Source organism: Agrilus planipennis, unplaced genomic scaffold (assembly GCF_000699045.2).
Source record: "Agrilus planipennis isolate EAB-ADULT unplaced genomic scaffold, Apla_2.0 scaffold264, whole genome shotgun sequence".
NCBI classification, from domain to species: Eukaryota; Metazoa; Arthropoda; class Insecta; order Coleoptera; family Buprestidae; genus Agrilus; species Agrilus planipennis.
The window spans coordinates 110,650-122,805 of NW_020438958.1; the positions used below are offsets into that span (position 1 = coordinate 110,650).

The 12,156-nt window shown below is 36.0% G+C and overlaps 1 protein-coding gene across 1 annotated transcript; it reads left to right on the forward strand.

The window, feature by feature from the left end:
* The first annotated feature begins 789 nt into the window (after positions 1–789).
* Positions 790–10,538, forward strand: LOC112904620. The gene is made up of 2 exons (XM_025975101.1): positions 790–872; positions 9,953–10,538. Exons 1-2 carry the CDS (start codon positions 790–792, stop codon positions 10,536–10,538), a joined length of 669 nt encoding a protein of 222 aa, XP_025830886.1.
* The last annotated feature ends 1,618 nt before the right edge of the window (positions 10,539–12,156 follow it).

A 12,156-nucleotide genomic window follows, 5' to 3' on the forward strand; every position in this document is an offset into this window, starting at 1 on the left:
TCCCATTTAACATTGTCAGAAGCAAATAAATATAAATTAAATTATAAAGTATTTAAAAGTATCATCGAGATAGCTACCTTTTAGGCTCATATTATTATTAGTGTGCTCTTTAGGCATAAACAAAAGGTTATTAATATCAATAAATCAATTTTTGGCTGTGTCTATCAGTATGGACTAATCTTCGAAACCACTGAACTGATTTCAAGGGGACCTTTCTTTTTAATTGTTGTAACATTATAAACAGTGAAAAATAGTTTGTACAGACAATATGAAAGATATAATTACTGGGTAATGATTAACATTCTGAAAAAAGACTGACGCGGAGAAAGTCGTGGATAAAATCTAGTAATGAGCAAAATACATTGCAGAAACATTTAAAAATTTCTATTATTTTATCTAAACAAATAATAACCACGATTCAAAGATTATGATGTAAAGTCTGGGACGTTTCAGTCTATTCTCTTATGACCTTTTTTAATTATGTTTTATCTTTCTACAAGTGGGGATGTGCTGTTAGTAAATTAAAATAAAATTGTGTGAAATTAAGGAAATATGAGTAAACGTGTAAAAATAAATGTAACCTTTGGTGATGAGTAGCCACATTTTTTTGATGTTACTTAGGGTTGAGTTTCAAAAAGTATAATTGCCATGGATGAAAAAATTGTTAACACATTTAAAACGGAGTAAAATATCTGCTTTGGGTAGTCAATAGTCGACGCTATAGTTGAGAACAGTGCATGATATTATTAGAAAAAATACGAAAAAAATTTCACACGTGAATTAAAATAGATGAAGAAAACGGGGAAGGGAAGTAAGGAGAAGGAAAAGGAGAAGGGGAAGGAGAAGGAGGGGGATAAGGAGAAGGAGGAGGGGCAAGTATATACCATTACATACATGGTGTGTTGGAGTTCATCAACCCGCGTTTTTAAATTGAATACTTATTGTTTTCAATTAGTTTAGGCGCAAGAACCGCAAAACTTTGTAACGGAAAACTGTTTTCCGCAATATCATATTATTTAGTATTTTCAAAATAATAATGGATCACCTCACTCCTGACATGTGGACTCTCACACAGTTTAGACACAAATTAAACACTATCTGATTCTAACTATTAAATGAATAGATAGCACACACCTACAGATTCTGAAACCTCTATCAATAATTATTAAGGCTCATTTGTGTAAATTTTACATTCTGCTAGGGTAAACCGTTAGTAATTAGCAATTCACTTTTCTATATTGTTACTGACAAAATGCTTGAAACAAAATACCTACACGATGAAAATCGATTTCCTTCTCAGAGTTTTGTAAATGTAGACTTGTGATATTGCTAGTTATAAAACTGGATCAACATAAGGAAATGTGTTACATCTGTTGACTATTTAGCAAGCATTGACTGAATGCACTGGTAATACATAACCTCTACATTTAATATCTTCTTATAAAAGAACAACAAATATTACTTTATAATTAGTGAAGATTAAGACCTGTCATTAGTGCCTATTTAAGGACAATGTTATTAAATATCAATTTTTGTTAACTGATATCGGTCCTTTCAGTGGAATGTTTAAAACAATATGAAATAAGTTATGTTGACCATCAGTACTGTCGAGAGGAACACATGCTCGTCAACATCATAAGGTCGTCAGTCCTAAGACTGGTTGAACATCCACCTCCACTCTTTCCTATTATAAGCTAATCTTCGCATTTCCCCAAAAATTCGAGCAATCCACATCCTTAACTATTTGTAAACAGTTATCTAATGTAGGCCAACATCTACCCCTCCTAACTCCCGTTTCTGCTTCTAATATGTCTCTGACTAGACCTTCATACCTGAGAAGTTGTCCTACCAACCTTTCTCACCTATTTCCTATTGACTTGCATAGAGTCCTCTGTTGTCCTATTCTTTCTAATACCTTTTCATTTCTAACCTTTTCTATTCACGATATCCGCACCCGTAACCCTATAACTCGACATCTTGAAGGTTATTTTCTGCAGCGCCCACCGACCATATGTCGCACCCGTACAACGCCGCGCTCCAAACATACACGCTCAACAATCTTTTTCGAATTTCAAAATTAACTCTTCGCGCGCATAGAAGTGACTTCTTTTTATTGAAGGCGACTCGACCCTCCACTATCCTCTGCTTTGTACCCCTACTACTCCTTCCGTTCTGATTTATCTGACTCTCTAGATACCTAAAATCGGCCACTTCTTCTCATTTTTCGTCTCCTATCTTTATATTCATTATTTCCCTACTCCTTTTTCCCTTGCAAACTAGTATTTTTGCTTTACTTTTATTTATTTTCATACACTACCGTTCTGTCAATACGGCATCCATTTTATTTAAAGCTATCTCTAACTCCTCCTTGCTAGACGCTAATACTGCTATATCATTTGCAAATCTAAGCATACTAATCTTTTTTTTCTGTATATTTATCCCTACAGTTGTACTGTCTTTAATGCTTATCGCGTCTACGGTGTATAAGTTAAAAAGTAGCGGTGATAGTGTGCATTCCTGCCTGACTGCCTTCCTAACATTTAATTCTCTACGTTGCAGTCCCAGCTCTGTAACTGCCTGTTGCTATTTATACAAACTGAATATCACTTTTCTATCTTTGTAACTTATTCCTACATTTTTAGGTATATTTAACATCCTGTCCCATTTAACATTGTCAGAAGCATTTTCTAAATATACAAATCATATGTACGCACTCTTTTTTTTTTCTCTATTGTTAACCGTAAAGCTAGAATGACCCCCCGCGTTCCTCTATTTCTTCTAAACCCAAATTGATCTTCCCCTAATAATTCTTTCGCTTTTTTTTCCATCCTCCTCTGTACAATTTTAGTTAAGATTTTTGAAGCATGGGAAGTTAAGCTAATTGTTCTAAATGTCTCGCACCTTTCCGCGCCTCGTTTTGTTAGGTATGGATCCTAACCCGTTCCGTTTATAAACCTGTGGGACTGACTAACTAGCTTAAACATACGATCACTGACCTCTTGTCCTGCATGTTTTAGAATGTCCGCCTGTATCTCACCAATACCCGGCGCTTTATTATTCTTTAAGATTTTTAATACAACTTCGAATTCTTCTCCCATTATGGGATAACCTAGTTCATCTATCTCCACACTATCTTCCATTTCTAATACATTACATAACTCATGGCCTGCGTACAGGTGCTCGAACTATTCTTTCCACCTTTCTGCATTTTCCTCATTTAAATTAAAGTGACCCCTGCCTCGTTTCTTGTATTATTACTACTGTATCCTATAACTCTAAAAAGCCTCTTAATTATATTATAACCTCATCGGTTTTACCTATTTCAAACTTTTCTTCTACTTCTTTACACCTCCTATCAATCCACTCATCCTTAGCTGCCCTATACTTCCCACTTTACAGCCCTATATATTATTTGCCCTCCTTCGTCTGTCCTCTGTATATATTTCCGCCTTTCTTCTATTAATCCTACATTCTCATTTGTTATCCAGGGTTTCCTACTTTCGTTTTGTTTAAGACCTAGTATACCTGTAGCTGCTGACTTTAGACACGTTTTAATGCAGTTCCATTCTGTCTCTATGTGCCTGTAATTCTTTTCTTCCGACGCGTTTAGATTTTCGTCTGTCCTTGTACCTAACATATCATGCGTTTCGTTACATCTTGGCGTCTCCCACCTTCCCTCCTTTTCAGAATTTTCAATTTAAGATTGGTCTTCATAACTACTAAGTTATGATCGCTATCTATATCTGCTCCCAGATAACTCCTAGAGTCCTTCACTTGATTCATAAATCTTTGCCTAACAAGTATGTAATCGAACTGATATCTCCCTAAATCACCTGGCATTTTCCAAGTATAGCGCCTCGTAACGTAATAGTCAAATAAAGTAATCGAGAGGGCTAAGTTCTGTTTATTCCTACAACTATTAGGTTTTCCTGCCCTTTCACTAAACTTAACATGTTTTCTATATCTGCATAAGCTGCTTCCACGTCTTCATCACTGCAAGGTGATCTAGGCATGTAGACCTGCACTAATACCGCTTTTACCGGCTTCGTGTTTGTCAGAGTTGCGATGAAAAAATGGAAACAGTAGTTTACTTAGGATAATTTAATTGATAAGTACATGTGCTGTTCACAAAATGAGAGCTGAACCAAGACTAAAAACTAAAGACTGCTTAAGTATTTCCGTACATGTTATTTCTATATGAATAACCGTTTTCTTACAGACTAAACAAAGTCTATCGGCGACTATCGAACACATATCTAATAGATTTATGATTTTCCATCCATGACTGTTTATTAAGCTAACTCACGGCTACACGTCGCCGTTGTAATATAAACAATTACCAGTCTCAACAGTGTTTAATTTAACTATAACTAGCCTATCGCTTTTTTGTAAATAACTTTCTACACTCTGCCCTACTTTCCTACGCATTATAATTCCTACCCCTGAATTACTTTCCACCGATCCTGTATGTATTATTCTAAAGTCTCCACTCAAGAAGTCTTCAGATTCGGGCCAACGGACTCCACTAATACCTACTATATCTAATTCTAATCTATTTATCCCTACTTTTAAATTTCCCAATTTCCCTACTTGCCATATTATCCTAACATTCCATGCTCCTCGTGAAATATTGCACCAACCACTCTTGCACTTATTGATGACATCCCCGAGGTAGTCCCCGCACGGACATCCGAATGGGGGACTAGTTTACGCCCGGAGTACTTTGCCAGAATTTAATATGTGTGATACGTTGTACTCGGAATCATAATATGGTGGCTTCCCGTTGCCTTCCACATCGCAGTATTGTTCATCAGAGTCCCATACCGATCCAAACGATCTCTGCCACCCTGAGTACTGAAAAAGCTGCAACGCTCTTTCAGGGACTGGTCTTGGTCTGGTTTCTCTTTAAGAACCACTCCCCCCCTCATTATGGTTGAACCTAAGGTCCGACTGCGTAAATCGTCGAAACCAACAAGCCGATCCACCCACTCTATTTTAGACAAGTTTCAACAAGGTTCAAGTCCCGTCGTATAAGACATGCTCGTAATTCAGATAAAAGTATTTCATAACTGCATCAAAATAAAGTGCAGTTGAATAATTCAGAGCCAGTGTACACCTTTCTGAATATAATACCGGTTCAATTCCGACTCCGCCTACTATGATCTATGTTTTTCTGTGGCTTTTACCATATGCTACAAGCCATGCTGAGAAGTTTGGCAACATCGCATTGCTTCAATGTGAGAGTCCTATTCTGCGAGTCTTACTTGTTATTACTACACGTCGTTACACATGATTTTTAGACACCCATAGCGATAAAAATGAATTAAATTATTAAATAATTAACATTTGTTCATCACTGATAGTATGTGACGTTATTTAAAATACACTTCAACATGTAGGTATTAAGAACAAAATAGAAAAGACAATAAATTAGGTAATCGTTGATAGGTACCTATATGAATTATATCTCGATAATTGTAATTTTATTAAGACAAATTTATACACCACCATTGAGGCATTGCCAAAGCGCGTTACCTTTGTTTTGGGATTCGTCAATAGCCCTGACATCCCATCAATTAAATTAATTACAATTTGAACTTTTCTAATTTACGGATTTTTGCTGTCTTACAGTTAGCTGAATTTGAATTGGAATGGCTTTCTATAATTTATAATTTTAATGTAATCATTAACATTAGCAAAAGTAGATAAAATTTGGAAGAGTATATCTTTATAATGTTTTCCACAACTACACATTTTTGAAAATTGTTAATTTTCCTAAAATTGGTTTTTGGTGTTCAGCCCGTAAACATTATGTCTGCAGAATTTCATTATTACTTATTTCTTCAAAAATGGCATAAATGTGAAAAAACATCTATACTAACATTGTCAGTAGGAACAGAAATTCCTCCCCTCTGTAAATAATCAAAATAAATCCAACGCAAGAGCCTTTATTGTTTATTATGAGCGAAACACATTTGTTGCAAGTTATCATTTTACGAACAGAATGAATTGCATATCCTGAAATGTAAATTTTTAAGGAGTCATCTAAATCACAGTTCATTTAATAATCGGAATTTAAAATTTCAGTAAACTGACTTATGTTTAAGGGAGAATTTTACACATTGTAAATTTCTGTTTCATTATTCTCTGGTAATTTAGGATATGTTAAAAGCACATTGAAAACGGCAATGGATACTTTTTTTACTGTTTTTATAATGTCACTTTCATTAAAGTGATGTATGTAAACTGCACAATATGCAGTCCAATCTTTCCGAGGTATAGCACTTACGCACTTTTTTGGAATTTCACCTTTTTTTGGGAAATAAAATATAGACATACTTACATTTTAAAGATGATTTATAATTTGAATTGTAATAGAGAACACAACAACAACAACGAGGCATTTTGTTAAAATAAACTTAAAGAAAATTTACAATTAGAACACACAATTTGATCTAAAACACTTTTACTTTTTTCACTTAATAGTATTCAAAGGTATTAATCATTAAAACACACTATAAGCATCCTTATTGCACACATTTGTTGCACGATATTTCCGCGAAAATTAAAATATTATAGAACAACGAATTAGTTAGTTGTAACTCTTTAACCGGGAAATCCTAGGACATCCACAGTGTTGCCAAGTAAACCTTCAGCACGGCTTGTAAGTAGAGACGGCTGTGCTTCTACGGATCATTTAATCAAACGTTTGACAGGTGAGTAATATTCCACAAATAGCATTTCACTTCGTTCTTTATTTTGACCCTCTCATTTATCTCTCCCTAACCAACATCCACCCATTCCAACGACTCCGAAAAGTAAGTTGGAGAGGACTTTTCGCTCTATCCTTCAGCTTTGCCAAGAGGAACTGTCTACCCATCAGCATAGTAGCTGAAGTTGAAAAAAATATACCAAACACCAACAGTTAAGGCACTCAATTAAATGTTATATAAAAGAAATCAGTATCATGAAGCTAATTATAGAAACAGAACTACATGTAGATACATCAATCTGAAGAAAGTAAAACAAAAAATACCTTGTTGAAGAAAAAACTTTCAATCAGAACGATCATTTTAGGGCATGGAAATACCTAAAATAAATGTCGCACAGCGCAGGAGTGCATATAAAACAAAACATTGCATATATAAAACAAATCAAAATAAAAATATATAAATCAATATTGGAAGCTCCTGATTAACTTCGGGATGCTTTCACACTTGCATCCGTGGCTGCGGCGGTCTCTTTCGTACCCTGTGTGCAACAACACAATGTATCGAATAGCATAATCCGAAAAGCACAGGTCCGCACGCGTAAAACAACAAAAATGAAATAAACTTATAAATTAACAAAAATTACGAGCCTTATGAGCATTTGCTCAACAATAACGAAATGGAAAAAAATAAATAAATACAAAGTTATGATGAACAAACCTATAAGGAAACAATTTAATTAGTCATGGGATATGATCCTTCTGTTTAGTTTATAAAATAACCAGAATGGACTAATGATAAGCGTGTTTGAGATTGACGTCACAAAAATATAATTATATGTAAGCTAAATCTACACAATAAGGTGCAATCATTACATACCGACAATATTGTACAAAACTGTAAAATAGTTTCACAAAAAGCAACTCATGAAGTACAACAAAGAGAATAAGAACAGGCAGAACCCACCTTTATTGTCGATTTCGTCGCTCAGTTCCAACCCAACACTCAACGCCCCTTTTTTATAAAACACAGATAGAAACCCGCAACTAATATTATTTAAGCAAAATAATGATTCTAATAATTTTTATTCCCAAATTCCATGTTTCGTCGTGACCACCTTTTCAATTTTTTCCGTTTTCCTGACTTCAAGTTCATTTTTTTTTATCGGATTTTCCTGAGATGTCCAACACGCATTGGATGGATTATAAACAGAGTGCGCAAGCTGAACTAAGAGGATTGATGAAATAAAGAGTGGCGAGAATTTTGAAAGGATTTAAGAGGGGAAGTAACTCTTCATAAAGTTTTTGAAAAGCGTTTTTCTTAAGTTCCTCACTAAGTGATTTCACTTTCAGAATTGTAGATCTCTACTTTCTAACCAAAACCGGGATAGTGAAAACTACCTTTAGTTTTCATGGAGCGCCATCAATTTTTGAAGAAATGTTAATGGTTTCTTTTTAAATCGCAAATTATAAGTTTATACCAGCTGTCATATTTCGCATCTAACAGAATTAAATTGAAAACAAACAAAAGGTATGAAGGGTTTTGCAAAATTCTGTAAAGCTCAATTCATTACAGTTTCAAATATGCAATCTTATCTATGGTTCAGAGTACGTAGCATTACAAATAGGAATTAAAAGCGCTTGCAATCTTAATAAGATGCTCGTTAATTTGTTTGCTAAATGCTTAAGGCAACATATCCTTGTGGTTATAGATACCTACTGCTGACTAATTTTAAATAGACTTAACCAAGTATAATTTCCTATTGGAGTTTATTATCATATCTGCATTAACCAATTTAATAAGTACAGAATCCATTAATTCAAAATATTATGACATATTAATACACATACATATATGTACACAAATCAATATCTCACATCAGTATAGTCCGCAGAGGAGTAAATACCTACATATAGAATTTAAGCAACTGCAAAGACTAATCAAAATCAATAAATAAAGCCAGATCAGGTAATACAGCTCCTCTGCTTCAATTTACTTTCAATGTACGTACATATGTCATTATTTTCTTTTCTATCGGAATGCGCCGACAAAGTAAGGATNGGTTAATCAGAAACATTTAAGTACAATAATTTTATGGACAAATTGGCTCCAATAACAATAATTTATTTAGTAGAGTGTTTAGGAGTAGAGTTTGAATTTGAAGAAAAATAAGCTTATATACTAATTGGATGTGTCATGGTCGATGGCATGCTTCATAAGTAGGGGCAAAGCTCGCCGGATGTAACTCCTCCTCCCCTAGGATACAAGACGCCCTCGTTTTCAACGAATGCTGGATAAAAAGGGGCTGCAAATGGCTTATTATATAATTCCTAGAGTTGTTCGCCAGTTTATGTATCCATGTGGGGTAGACAGAACCAACTTTTGAGGCACAATGTCGTAATTAATACGATTAATAGTACGGCAGGGTGGTGATGATAGCCTGTAATGTGAAGAATAACTTCTATAGATGGAGTATTTTCTACTTTCTACAAGCAGTGTTGCTCTCTCTCGTGTTGATCTTGAGGTTAACTGTTTAGTTCAAGAAGCCCTTCTCTAGGGTAACAGTTTCAAACTGGACATCTCCTTTCTTGATTATGTTGTAATTTCCTTTTCATATATCTATCTGCTTATGTCAATGATTTTCTCATAGTTGATTAAATAAGAATCACATTTACGTTCCAACCGATAAAAATATTCATTTTCACCTCTAGACGTGTCCTGTACATAATTTATATATTGATGCTTTCTGTCAATCATACGCTTGAAAATTGATATTAAAAACCGGTTTGAATTAATTATGTATTATTTGCTTGATTTCGAGGCAGAGGGACTTATGTAAATTGCCGTACTTTGTTCTAAATAATCATTAAAATAGAAGCTATGTTCACCAACTGCGTCGTGTTTCACCGACGCGGTCCTGAATTACAGACCAGCATACACCCCAACCGCCCACCTCAAACGTCACAACAGCAGGCGGCGAAATTGAAGCGAGTAAGTGCATGATGCACATTAAATAGTATTTAAAGTGATATAATACGCATTTTTATATCAATAATGTCTATGATCTTTATCTCTCACAAGTGTTGTGGATTAAGCATTACCTTCCTAATAAGTATGTCAAAACAATGCTCCTTAAACCAGATACCGGTAGAACGTATGAACATCACCATCTGTGGAATCCAGCAATCCGAGCAATCTATAAAATATCGCATGCACGTTAACATGTTATCTCGATGTTCTAGGTTCAAAGCTATGTTATCATGCTTAATTCTGCCAAAAATCACAGGCAACCTCCCTAGTCTTCCATTGGACCAAGCGTTGTTTCCATCAGAACTTCCGCTAGCAGATCCCTCTTTCGGGGAAACTGGACCAATTGACATGCTGATCGGCGCAGAGATATTCTGGGAGCTACTGTGCATTGGACAATTTAAATTGGGACCTGAACAACCGACAATCCAGAAAACTCAGTTGGGATGGGTGATAACCGGACCGCTATCTAGGCAGCTTATCCCAGAGCTACCAAAAACATCTTGCCATCTTGTCACCAACCAACAACTCAACGAGGACATTGCTAAATTTGAAGGCTGTGAAGAAACCCACAGCACTCTTGCTATCAACGAACGGAACCGCTGTGAGCAACACTTTGGCAGTTCAACGACACGAAACAGTGAGGGACGTTTCGTGGTCAGAATTCCATTCAAGGAGGACACAAGAAAATTAGGTGAATATCGATTGATCGCTGAAAAACGGCTGCTATCCCTTGAACGACAACTCTCCAGGAACAAAGAACTTCGTGACCAGTATGTAGCCTTCCTGGACGAATACTAACAGCTTGGACACATGTCTGAGATTTCGGATATTACGGCGATGGCAACAGCAGGATACTATCTACCTCATCATGCCGTCACAAAGATAGACAGCAGCACGACAAAGTTACGCGTGGTTTTTGACGGATCGTCAAAATCGGACACAGGAATTTCCCTGAACGACATTCAACTAGTTGACCCAACCGTCCAAGACGATTTATTCTCTATTCTCCTTCGTTTTAGGAAACATCGCTACGTCCTGTCGGGAGACATTGCAAAAATGTACCGACAAGTATTGGTCCCTCCAGACGATCGACGATACCAAAGGATTTTGTGGCGGCGTACACCCTCATGCCCAATCAAACATTACGTACTCAACACAATGACCTATGGGACTGCGTCAGCGCCGTATCTAGCCACCCGCTGCGTACGAGAACTTTGCGAATTGCTTAAAAACAACAGTGACACACTATCACGAACTGTAATTCGAGATTGGCCTCAACATCAGGACATAATTGAAAATCCATCAATCATTGAGACAGAAGCCAGAACCCAACCAGTTGTACTAATTTCAACAAACAACGATTTCGGACTGCTACAAAGGTATTCGTCGTTATCCCGGTTAACCAAGGTCGAAGCGTGTCTGAACTCTCGACGTCTTTCTCCTCTTTCGGATGATCCCAACGACCTGATTCTACTTACTCCAGGCCATTTTCTAACTGGATGTCCGATAACAGCTCCACCTCAAATGGACGTAACTACTATTCCTACAAATCGACTTAACCGATACCAACACATGCTTCAAATGGTTCAGCATTTCTGGAAGCGTTGGCAAAAAGAGTATTTATACCAACTGCAACAACGGAAACGATGGTGCATCTCTCGAACTACTCCAATCAAACCTGGAATGTTGGTAATACTTCGTGAAGATAACCTTCCACCTCTCAAATGGAAGATGGGACCTATTCTTGAGACCTTTCCAGGAAATGATGGAATCACCAGAGTCGTATCTGTACAGACCGCAGATAGTGTGCTGAAAAGACCCGTGACAAAGATTTGTATTCTTCCAATAGAATATAATGTTAATTCTTCTGATTAAACAGTAATCTGAATTGTTATGCATCATATATTTAGGCTTTATTTCACTAGTTTCTAAAATTTTCTTTTTATTTAAAGTACCTTTCAAGGTGGGCAGAATGTTCAGATCATATCAATATTTGAATTTAGCAAATTATCATTATAGACGATAGTCAGGTAATCTGTTTGTATAGGCTTTCAGGATCACAACAGATGTTTGTATCACAGGAAATTAGGTTTTTCTAATAGCAAACTTTCCTGTCATTAAAATGAAATTACAATTGCTTTCTTCTACTTGAACACAGCAGGACATACGATTCAATACTCCCAAATTTACATTTTATTCTGGTTCTATTGTCCTGCCTTATCTTTACCTATTTATGTCTTCTTGCAATAGATTCTTGTAAATTTGTAATCGCTTATGTACAGATACATATGTACAATACATACTGTTGTTCCACCACTCACCCTTTCCACCCTCCTTATCCCCACACAACCACTCATCTTAAATTATATATTTGTTTGTATATATGAGAGACGAGAGTCTTGATCCAGCCTTCAAC

Bases quoted from the DNA above. Each gene is read 5' to 3' on its own strand.
- LOC112904620 (XM_025975101.1), top strand. From the start codon at position 790: ATGAAGAAAACGGGGAAGGGAAGTAAGGAGAAGGAAAAGGAGAAGGGG. The intron at 873-9,952 runs GCAAGTATATAC...TCGATGTTCTAG, and splicing joins GATAAGGAGAAGGAGGAGGG to GTTCAAAGCTATGTTATCAT.